At 43.8% G+C, this 12073-nt stretch overlaps 1 protein-coding gene across 1 annotated transcript in view; it reads right to left on the bottom strand.

Moving 5' to 3' along the window:
* DHRS11 (dehydrogenase/reductase 11) overlaps positions 1-12073 on the bottom strand; it is a 43511-nt gene that overhangs the window by 7952 nt on the left and 23486 nt on the right. The window contains exons 2-5 of the mRNA XM_039350033.1: positions 10387-10596; positions 8292-8386; positions 3642-3771; positions 1881-1973 (exon numbers count right to left, since the gene is read on the bottom strand). Of these exons, the coding sequence (XP_039205967.1) occupies positions 1881-1973; positions 3642-3771; positions 8292-8386; positions 10387-10596 (528 nt within the window). The remainder of the gene's footprint in view (positions 1-1880; positions 1974-3641; positions 3772-8291; positions 8387-10386; positions 10597-12073) is intronic.

The following is a 12073-nucleotide window of genomic DNA, read 5'->3' as shown; positions in this document are numbered from 1 at the left end:
GGAGCGGCGGGAGATAGACAGACTACACTTGGAATCCTATATCCAATTTGAGGCATCATCGTTCCAAAGAGATAGATGGCTGAGAAAGGGCTAAAGGATTTGGGTATGATTAGCAAGAGATAAGATGGCTAAGGGAGAAATAGGAGTAACTCTTCATACCAAAGGAGGAGTGGACTTACTCCCTGTACTCCCCCACCCCCAAGGACAGGAACAAATCCAAAGGGTTAAAATAAAGAAGAGTTGAAGTTCAAGCTAGATCTTAGGAGGCATTCCCTGACTCTACAAGCGGTCAGCTCGGGCACCTCATGAAACGGTGCCTTCTCCTTCGGTTGAGGTCTTCAAACTGGGTGATCATCTAACTTGGATGCTGTAGACAGGGTTTCTCCACCTTGATGACCTGAAGAGGTGTGGACTTCAACTCCCAGAACCACAATTAGGAGCAGAATTTCTGTTCCTCGGTAAGTCAGTTGTTAATCGAGCCACGTCCAGTTTTACAACCTTTTTTTTTGTTGTTGCCAATTTTCTGCAGTTGTTAAGTGAATCATGCAGCCATTAAGCAAATCCTGCTTCCTCCATTGACTTTGCTTGTCCGAAGCTGGCTGGGAAGCTCTCAAATGTGGATAACGTGATCCCAGGATGCTGTAATCCAGTGATTCTCAACCTGTGGGTCGGGACCCCATTTGGGGTCGAACGACCATTTCACGGGGGTCGCCAAACAACGCAGTCCGCCATTTTTTTCCCCTTTTCCTTAGCTGTGCTACTCCCTTTTATTCTATTGGCTTTTGAAAGCCAATAGAATAGACTCTCTTGAATAGAGTCTAATTCTATTGGCTTTCAAAAGCCAATAGGAATTGTCCAGGCTGTCTCTGCCCTGCTGAGCCCGCCAAAAGTCCCATTCTGCAAACGGTGCTGCACCAGTTGAGTAGTCCTCGACTTACGACCGGTTGTGTAGTCCTCGACTTACGACCGGTTGGAGGTCGCGGCATTAAAAAGGTTGAGAACCACTGCTGTAATCTTTATAAATGCCTGCCAGTTACCAAGCACCCTAATTTTGATCATGTGGCTGTAGAGATGCTTGTGACGGTTGTAAGTGTGAGAACCAGTCATAAGTCATTTTATTCAGTACCCTTGTAACTTTGAACCATCACTAAACAAATAGCTGTAAGTCAAGGATTACCTATAATTATATAATAATAATAATAGTAAAGTTGGAAGGGACCTTGGAGATCATCTAGTCCAACCCCCTGCTCAGGCAGGAAACCCTATACCATTTCGGACAAATGGCTGTCCAGTCTCTTCTTAAAAGCTTCCAGTGTTGGAGCATTCACCACTTCTGGAGGCAGGTTGTTCCACTGGTTAATTGTTCTCACTGTCAGGAAGTTTCTCCTTAGTTCTAGATTGCTTCTCTCCTTGATTAGTTTCCACCCGTTGCTTCTTGTCCTGCCTTCAGGCGCATTAGAAAATAGCTTGACTCCCTCTTCTTTGGGGCAGCCCCTGAGATATTCGAACACTGCTATCATGTCTCCCCCCCCCCCGTCCTTCTCTTCGTTAAACTAGACATACCCAATTCCAGCAGCTGTTCCTTATATGCTTTAGCCTCCAGTCCCCTGATCATCTTTGTTGCTCTTCTCTGCACTCTTTCTAGAGTCTCAACATATTTTTTACATCGTGGTGACCAAAACTGGATGTATATAAACCCAATGTATAAATTTAGATTGAATTATACGGATTTTTTTTTTCTGCCACCTCCGCAAACCTATCCAATTTTGGGGTGCGCTGCCCAGAAGTTGAATATGCTTATCCTAAACTCAAAATACAAACAATTTTACATTTCTCTTAACCAACATCACCCCTCTATAGCTCTTTGGGTTTTCTCTTACCCTAATCCTCTCATATGTGGCTGCAGCTCTTTCCGGGTCATTATCAAACAGTTTAAAAGCGAATCCAGTCTCGACCAGACCTGGAGAAATACACTACGAAAAGAAAAAAAAAACAGAAATAAGACGGGAGAAAGAAAAAAACAGCATCCTATTGTACATCCTGCTTTTCTAGGATAAAACATCAAAATATAGATTACTCAAGTTACAACTACCATGGATCCTGCCTGTTATAATCATAAACTGCAATAACCTGATTTTATGACTTTTTTGTGACGGTCATTAAGCAAATCACCATGGTTGTTGAGTGAATCAAACACCCCAGTTCTGAAGCCAACCAATAATTTGCTATGGGCACCGTTGTCCCCAAAATTGGAAGTAAATGCCACTTTTTGGCAAAACCACCATAAAAAGTGGTCACAGGACTGCAGGATGCTGCAGAAGTTTCTTGGATGAGAGGCGAAATGTTTTCATGGAAAAAAAAAACCCAAGAAACTCCAGATGCCTTTTGGAAAAGCATCTTTGGGACAACCATGATCTAAATGACTGAGAATCTCCATAGACATCTAAGTAAATCCAATCAGATGTTAAAAACAAATACATCTTAATCAATCCTGAAAGATCCACATTGATCAGCTGGCCAAGGCTACAATCTCCAGCCCACTTTGGGGTTGACCTCCAAATATTCATGGAACCATGTATAAATAAATGAAATAAATAGATTTATAAATAAAATAGTGGGGCTGCACTGACTGGGAGGGATCAAAGTTGTAAACCAGTGTTTCTCAACCTTGACAATTTTAAGATAGGTGTGTAAGACGCTAAGGAAAAGACTCAGACATGTCTTGAGCAGAGATTTGAAGCTGCTGCAGAACTGCTTGTCACAGCTTGAGACAGCTTGAGAGTCTCTGTGTGTTTATTGGTTTTTATATACTTTTTACATACATAGGCTTTTACATTAAATGCTGACATTTTACATTCATAAGTTTAACCTTTAGGTGCTGACATAAAGTTTCTTCATTGGAAAATTCCTTCGTATAAGCAACTATTTTCTAGTAACATATTATCTGTTCAGAGACCAGGTAAAAACAAATACAGATAGATCAAAAGGAGAAAGAACTAACAAAAACAGGAAGAGATAGGAAGTAACTTAAGCATATTATTTATTTAGGTAGGTGAGATATTAAGTCAAAAGGGGATGACCTTTTGGCTGCTTCATTGGGACAAAGGGTATCAAAAGGTTATGAGGTTTGTGGGGGGGGGGGAAGCATGGCAGTTTGCTGCGCGTGCAAATTCCCCCACATAGGTGGACTTCAACTCCCAGAATTCCCCAGCCAGCATGCTTTTAAAATGTGTGAACTTCAATTCCCTTGCTGGCTGGGGAATTCTGGGAGTGGAAGTCCATCCATCTTAAAGCAGGCTGGCTGGGGAATTCTGGGAGTTGAAGTCCACCCATCTTAAAGCAGACTGGCTGGGGAATTCTGGGATTTGAAGTCCACCCATCCTAAAGTTGCCAAGGTTGAGAAACACTGTTGTAGACTGTTTGCCTCTGGGCACAGCCTGACTGGAAATTTGCCAATAATGCTCTATGCGCACAAAGAGGACTGACCTCACGAAAGCCCATCAATGTGGTCTTCTGAAAATATCACATCTGGTCATTTTTGGAAAAGAGATGTCTTTTCTGACTCACAAAGCTTGGCAGAGATGGAGGGAATTGAACCCAGGGCTTCAGACAAGCAAAACAGGCCAATCAGAGTTACTCACAGTGGCTCGTATGTGAGTCTTTGCTTCCCTTAGTTCCTGCCGAAGCCCTTCGGTTAAAGCCGTCACAGCATACTTTGTGGCGCTGTAGAAGTGTACAATCGACTCCGGGATGACTCTGTGACCACTCATACTGGGCACAACGCAGGGAAAAAGGAATGAAAGGCAAAAGAGGAGGAAAATATTCAGTATAGGTAGTCCTCAACTTATGACCACAATTGAACCCACAATTTCTGTTGCTAAGCAAGGCAGTTAAGTGAGTTGTGTCCCGTTTTACGATCTGTTTTGCCACAATTGTTAAGTGAAATATATATACTCACATGCTGTATGTATATACAGAAACATACATACTTGTTTTCTGAGGTTTTCGCGGGTGTTTGTATGTAGGTCTTTGGTTATTTGGGTTTTCTCCCGCGTAAAATTGGAAGTGTCTTGGCGACGTTTCGACGAAGTCCCATTCGTCATCTTCAGGCTGATGTTTTTGGCTTCGTGCTTCTAGGAGCAATGTGTGATCGTAGCTGTTTCTTCCTTTTAACTGCCAGTGGGGGTATGAACTGATTGGGTGTGAGCTTGGCTGTGTTCTGATTGGGTGGAGGTGTGTTCTGATTGGTTAGGGGTTTGGCTATGCTCTGATTGGATGGGTAAGCTGCGTTGCTGTTGTTTGGCTTCGCGTTCATGGTCGTGCCTCATCTTCATGGTGGCTGTCAGTTTGCTTCATGTATGGATTGGAATGGGACTTCGTCGAAACGTCGCCAAGACACTTCCAATTTTATGTGGGAGAAAACCCAAATAACCAAAGACCTACAAACATACATACATATCTACACATACATATACATTGACTCACAACAGCCGCAGCCTCATTCAGAGTGGCTGATAGTGAGGAATGCTGGAAAATGTAGCTGATGCTTGTTTTCCACAGTTTGCCCACCCCAGAAGAAAAGGGTGAGTATATATACCACCACAGTTTGAGACGGATATGATAAGCCAACTGTGAACATTCTGTTTTCCATATTCATTTATTCATTTGTTCATTCATTCACTCACTCACTCATTTAAGTTATAAAGCTGCCCATCTCACGTCAGTGAATCTGTATGGCTCACAAAATTAAAAACGAGCAAAAAAATATAATAAACAATATATATATATATATATATATATATATATATATATATATATATATATATCTTTGGTTGTTCGGGTTTTCTCCCGCGTAAAATTGGAAGTGTCTTGGCGATGTTTCGACAAAGTCCCATTCGTCATCTTCAGGCTGGTGTTTTCAGCTTCGTGCTTTGAGCAGCAATGTGTGGTCTTAGCTGTTTCTTCCTTTTAACTGCCAGTGGGGGTATGAACTGATTGGGTGGGAGCTTGGCTGTGTTCTGATTGGGTGGAGGTGTGTTCTGATTGGTTAGGGGCGTGGCTGTACTCTGATTGGCTGGGGGGTTGGCTGTGCTCTGATTGGCTGGGGGAGTGTTCCATTTGGTTGTGCTCAGGTTAATCTGAGTTGCAGAGGGGTTTAAGATTTTGGGCTGCCTTGCTATTTTTTGGCTTCGCGTTTGTGGTCGTGCCTCATTTTCATGGAGGGTGTCAGTTTGCTTCATGTATGGATTGGAGGGCTTTAAAGTGGCTAATGATGCAGCTCTGGTCTGGCTTCTGGTTTGTGGTCGTGCCTCATCATCGGCTTCTCTGATTATTCTGTTATTAAAATGTTCACTTTTGGCAATGGAGTCTTGGAGTAGGTTGGTTAATTTGGTTTGGTAGTCCTACTCCAAGACTCCACATACAAACCCCTAAATACAGATCCCACCACCTACCTGGAAAAAACCACCAGATCCAAAATAAAAGCCTCCCCCATTAGCGAAGAGATCCAGCAAAAAATCATTCCCAGAGAGAAATCATCCAGATGCCCCAAACTCTATGGTCTCCCCAAGATACACAAGGAAGGAACCCCACTCAGACCTATAGTCAGCTCCATAGGCTCACCTCTACAAAACCTAGCCAAATTTCTCGCCAAACAACTACAGCCCTATGCAGAATCCATCACCTCACACGTAAAAAACTCATTCCAGTTTATAGAGATCATAAAGAAACAAAACTTACAGCCCAGCGACCTACTCGTGAGCTTCGATGTCATATCCCTCTTCACCCAAGTGCCTATCAAAGAAGCCTTGACAGCTATCCAAAACAAATATAACCCCCCCAAACACATCTTAGATCTGACCAACCACTGCCTATCCAACACATACTTCATCTATAATGGACAAAAATACAAACAAACAGAAGGAGCACCCATGGGATCACCCCTCTCACCTGTCATTGCAAACCTCTACATGGAACACTTTGAAACCCAAGCTCTAGAAAAATCGGATCACAAACCCAAACTCTGGCTCAGATACGTAGACGACACCTTCATAATCTGGCCACATGGGAAAGAAAAACTGGACAACTTCCTCACACACCTCAACAGCCTACACCCCAAAATACAGTTCACCATGGAAACAGAAGCTAACAACCAACTTCCCTTCCTGGATGTCTTAGTCTACAAGAAATCCAATGGCTCCCTAGGACACACCATCTACCAGAAGAAAACACACACAAACCGCTATCTGCACGCTCTCTCACACCACCACCCAGCACAGATCAACTCTGTAGCCAAGACACTCATCTCCAGAACAAAACGCTTAGCTGACGAACAACACCTAAAAACCGAACTACACACTCTCACCAATGTACTAACATCCAATGGATTCCAAAGAAATAAGATTACAAACCTAATCCAAAAAGAAACCCCCACTAAAATCCAAGACGAAGAACAAGAAAACGGCAAAGCCCTCCTCCCATACATAAAAGGCACCACAGACAGAATCAGTAAGATCCTCCATAAACACAACATCAAAACAGCATTCTGCACAAACAGAAAAATATCCACCATCCTTAGAAACCCCAAAGATAAAATTGAATTAGAAAATCAAGGAGTATACGAAATCCCATGCACCACTTGTCCCACCACAAACATCGGACAAACCAACAGAAGAATAAGTGCACGCATTGAAGAACATAAGAACTCAGTCAAAAAAGAGGAACCAACATCTTCCCTGGTCCAACACCTTAAAGCCACAGGACATGAAATTGACTTTAAAAATACCAGAACCATTGCCAAAAGTGAACATTTTAATAACAGAATAATCAGAGAAGCCATCGAGATAGAAAAACGCCCACACAGCATGAACAAGCGAGATGATACCTCCCGCCTACCAGCCATTTGGAAACCCGCCCTTATTGACAAACGACTCCCTAACACAAAAAATGATACCAGACCCACACTCACAAAAACCACACAGGATGTCACCACCACACATCCACGCAAAAAGCAAACCCAAAGCCACACCGATGATCACAAACCAGAAGCCAGACCAGAGCTGCATCATTAGCCACTTTAAAGCCCTCCAATCCATACATGAAGCAAACTGACACCCTCCATGAAAATGAGGCACGACCACAAACGCGAAGCCAAAAAATAGCAAGGCAGCCCAAAATCTTAAACCCCTCTGCAACTCAGACTAACCTGAGCACAACCAAACAGAACACTCCCCCAGCCAATCAGAGCACAGCCAACCCCCCAGCCAATCAGAGCACAGCCAACCCCCCAGCCAATCAGAGCACAGCCACGCCCCTAACCAATCAGAACACACCTCCACCCAATCAGAACACAGCCAAGCTCCCACCCAATCAGTTCATACCCCCACTGGCAGTTAAAAGGAAGAAACAGCTAAGACCACACATTGCTGCTCGAAGCACGAAGCTGAAAACACCAGCCTGAAGATGACGAATGGGACTTCGTCGAAACGTCGCCAAGACACTTCCAATTTTACGCGGGAGAAAACCGAACAACCAAAGACCTACATACAAACACCCGCGAAAACCTCAGAAAATATATATATATATATATATATATATATATATATATATATATATATATATATATATATATATACACACATCATAAAGATGTATTGCAATTAAATTAAGAAACATCAAAAAGATAATATGCAGAATTTGGGATGTTTAATTTAGCAAACTTTAGAGGTGTGTTGGAAAGGCTGGCTGAGGATGGTGGAAAGTATAGTCCAGCACATATACAGGATGCTGTGGGGGAAAGTTCCTTAGAAACCAGGAGACGGGGAGTTCTAGTTCCGCCTTAGGCATGAAAGCCTGCTGGGTGGGCCAATCACCAGAAGATGATGAATTCTAGTCCCGCCTTAGCGATGAAAGCTGGCTGGGTGATTTGGGCCAATCACCCGGAGACTGCAAGCTCTAATCCCGCTTTAGGCATGAAAGCCAGCTGGGTGATTTTGGGCCAATCACAGAAGATGATGAGTTCTAGTCCCGCCTTAGCCATGAAAGCCAGATGGGTGATGTTGGGCCAATCACCAGGAGAACGGCGAGTTCTAGTCCCACCTTAGGCATGAAAGCCAGCTGGGTAACTTTGGGCCAGTCCTCTCTCTCAGTCCAACCTACCTTGTACGGTTGTTGTGGGGAAAATAGGAGGGAAGAGTGTTAGGCATGCTAGCCTCCTAAGTTATTTATCCAAACAATTTATTGTTATCAAAACAAATATAAGGAATACATTTTCATTTGTGCAACTTTCCCACCTGTTAATGTTAATTATGTGGCCGTCATCAATGTTTCTTTCTTTCATGGACTGGTAAGCCTCCCGTGTACAGATGCTAACTGCCAGGATATTGACCTGGAAGAACAAGGAAGAGAGTAATCCAAATCAATCAGAAGCTTTGAGTTTAAGTAAATTAGCGATTACCAGCACTGTAGCTAACTATTCATGCTGCCTGCAACAACCCCCAATGGCCTCTATGACAGTGGTTCTCAACCTGTGGGTTGGGACCCCATTTGGGGTCGAACGACCATTTCACGGGGGTCGCCAAACAATGCAGTCCACCATTTTTTTCCCCCTTTTCCTTAGCTGTGCTACTCCCTTTTATTCTATTGGCTTCTGAAAGCCAATAGAACAGACTCTCTTGAATAGAGTCTAATTCTATTGGCTTTCAAAAGCCAATAGGAATTGTCCAGGCTGTCTCTGCCCTGCTGAGCCCGCCAAGAGTTCCATTCTGCAAACGGGGCTGCACCCGTTGAGTAGTCCTCGACTTACGACCGGTTGAGTAGTCCTCGACTTACGACCGGTTGGGGGGTCGCGGCATTAAAAAGGTTGAGAACCACTGCTCTATGAGATCTCCCAAATATATCGTCCCATCAAATTTTCTTTTAATTAAAATGTTTATCTGCTTGCATTGATTTCATCACTTTTCTTTTCATCCTAGGTCCATGATTGTGTTTGCTTTCTGCTGGTTAATGACTGTAATAAAAGGTTAGATTTTATTTGATAGCAATAAATACGGCGCTTAAATAAATGAGCAAAAATGTGTGAGGAGGACTAATCTTACAAGATTCTGATGTTCCCCTCTGGATACTCAAAAGATCTTGGTGCAAAAAATAAAAGATGCAAAAATCATGCCTGATTTTGAAACAAGATCAAAATGTCATTCCACCTGATGATGGGGGGAGGGGGGGGCAGTTGAATGCTTATGCCATTGCTTACATGAGTAGACACCGGAACAGGTCAGTGACCCCGAGGTAAATAATTTGAACAATACACTAAGCCTCAAATAAACAGACCATACTTTACTATGGCTTCCTTCCAGGAAGAAGGAGAAAGAGAGAGCACAAAAAAAAGGTTGAGCTTGACTTGAGCTGGTGGGGATGGAGGGGGAGGAGGAGGAGGAGGAGGAGGAGGAGGAGAGGGGGGGAGAAAAGGGGGAAGGAGGAGAACTATGGGTCCTTGATGCTCTCAGCTTGCCTGTTTTCTTGCAGACGTCGCATTACCCAACTAGGTAACATCATCATGTTGGAAGGGAGTGGGGTTTGCAGAGAGGAGGACGACGACGACGACAACGACAACAACTGTGGGGTCCTTGGTGCTCTCTGAGTTTGCCTGTTTTCTTGTAGATATTGCATTAACCAGCTAGGTAACATCATCATGTTGGAAGGGAGTAGGGTTTGCGAGGAGGAGGAGGAGGAGGAGGAGGAGGAGGAGGAGGAGGAGGAGGAGGAGGAGGAGGAGGAGGAGGAGGAGGAGGAGGAGGAGGAGGAGAACAAAAAGGATGTTGAGGTGGTGGTGGTGGCGGTAGTGGTGGAGGAGGCATAAAAAGGAGGTTGAGGTTGAGATGGAAGAGAAGCATAAGGTGGAGATGAAGGAGAAGAAAAACAACGAGAAAGAAGATGAAAATTATATGGAAAAAGAGAAGCGGTGGTTGGGGTAGAGCAGAAGGAGAAGAATGAGGACGAAGAGAAGGAAGAAATGATACGGAAGAAGAGGAGAGGTGGTGGTTGAGGTGGAACAGAAGAAGAAGGGACAGAAGAGTGAGGAGGAAGAGAAAACAGAAAGAAGAGGAAAATCATATGAAAGAGAAAGAGAAAGAGCTGGAGGCTGAGGTAGAACAGGAGCAGGAAATAACTCAATTGTGTTGGCGCTTTCTACATCACTTGGGTGAGCTGTGAGATTCAGAATTACAGAGCCTTGCAAAGTACAAATTCGACTGTAGAAGATGCCAAGGAGCACACCAGCCAATGCTGAGGAACATACGTTTCTTGGCCTGCTGAACATTTTGGCAGCAAATTGACCCTCGGCAGGTGGGTTGAGAAGGTCCCTTGGTGATTCCTTCCCCCCCTACTCACATCTATCATGGTTCTCCAGCCCTCGGTCTTGCCAGACAGGAGTGGTTCAGGCCGCGCCAAGCCAGCATTGTTGATGCAGACATCAACGCCTTGGTGGAGAGTCTTGATGGCAGAGAACATGGAGAGAATCTCCTCTTCCACCGAGAGGTCACACTTATACGGGATGAGGACGCCCGGATAACCAGCACTCTCGCACTCGGCTGCCAACTTCTGAAAGGGGAAGAGGAACGACAGAGACTGAGAGGGGACAACTGGAATTTATTGCTATTTTAGGTACACTTTCATGTTCCATGAAAAACATACAGTATATATTCCAAAGTGGAGCGCAGGTGAAGCTGTGGTTACGGGGATATCTGTTGGGATAGCTATTATGAAGCCAGAATTGGATCTGTATGGGAATATGTGTGCATCAGGATTAAATCTACGCCACCCACTTTAGACGACTCAACCCCCAAATTAGCATAAATTCAAGGCCACAAGTTCTTACCTAACTACAAAAACATAAAAAGATAAGATGAGATAACCTTTATTGTCATTTTTTACTGTGAGCACATTGGCACACATTAAAAATGAAATTGTGTTGCTTGCTCTCAAAAGTGTACATCAGGGGTCTTCAAACGTGGCGCTTTTATGACTTGTGGACTTCAACTCCCAGAATTCCTGAGCCAGCCATGCTGAGGAGAAATTGAGAGATTTCCATGCTGAGCCATGCTGGCTCAGGAATTCTGGGAGTTGAAGTCCACGAGTCATAAAAGGGCCAAGTTTGAAGACCCCTGGTGTACACATCCATAACACACATATAAACATGCTATATACAACATATGTATATACCTATACCCTTAAGGAACCAACACAATTGCTATCCTTGCTTCAATGATAGAATAACAGAGGAGTTGGAAGAGACTTTAGAGATCTTCTAGTCCAGTGTTTCTCAACCTTGACAATTTTAAGGCATGTGGACTTCAACTCCCAGAATTCCACAGCCAGCATTGCTGCCTGTGGAATTCTGGGAGTTGAAGTCCACATGCCTTAAAATTGGCAAGGTTGAGAAACACTGTTCTAGTCCAACCCTCTGTTCAAGCAAGACACCCTATACCACTAAAGACAAATGGTTGTTCAATCTTTTCTTTAAAATCTTCAGTCTTGGAGCACCCACAACTTCGTCGTTCCATTGTTTAATTGTTCTAACTGTCAGAAAATTACTCCTTAGTTCTAAGTTGAGTTTTTTAATATTTTTAAATTTATTTTTTAGCCTGCTTTTATTAGTTTTACAAATAAGGTGGTGAACATATCCAACACACCTTCCTCCTCCATTACCTCCACCACACCCTGTGAGGTGGATTGGGCTGAGAAGGAGGAATCAGCTCAAAATCACCCAGCTGGCTTTCATGCCTAAGGTAAGACTAGCACTCTCCATCTCCTGGTGATTGGCCCAAAATCCCCCAGCTGGCTTTCATGGCTAAGGCAGGACTAGAATTCACCATCTCCTGGTGATTGGCCCAAAGTCAGCCAGTCAGTTTTCATGCCTAAGGTGAAACTAGAACTCTCCATCTCCTGGTGATTGGCCCAAAATCCCCCAGCTGGCTTTCATGGCTAAGGCAGGACTAGAATTCACCATCTCCTGGTGATTGGCCCAAAGTCAGCCAGTTAGTTTTCATGCCTAAGGTGAAACTAGAACTCTCCATCT

This window comes from Crotalus tigris, unplaced genomic scaffold, assembly GCF_016545835.1.
Source record: "Crotalus tigris isolate CLP2741 ecotype Arizona unplaced genomic scaffold, ASM1654583v1 scf7180000018306.2785112, whole genome shotgun sequence".
In the NCBI taxonomy this organism is placed as follows: domain Eukaryota; kingdom Metazoa; phylum Chordata; class Lepidosauria; order Squamata; family Viperidae; genus Crotalus; species Crotalus tigris.
Note: the sequence above shows the minus strand (reverse complement) of the source record. Positions and strands in the feature narration are given on the sequence as shown.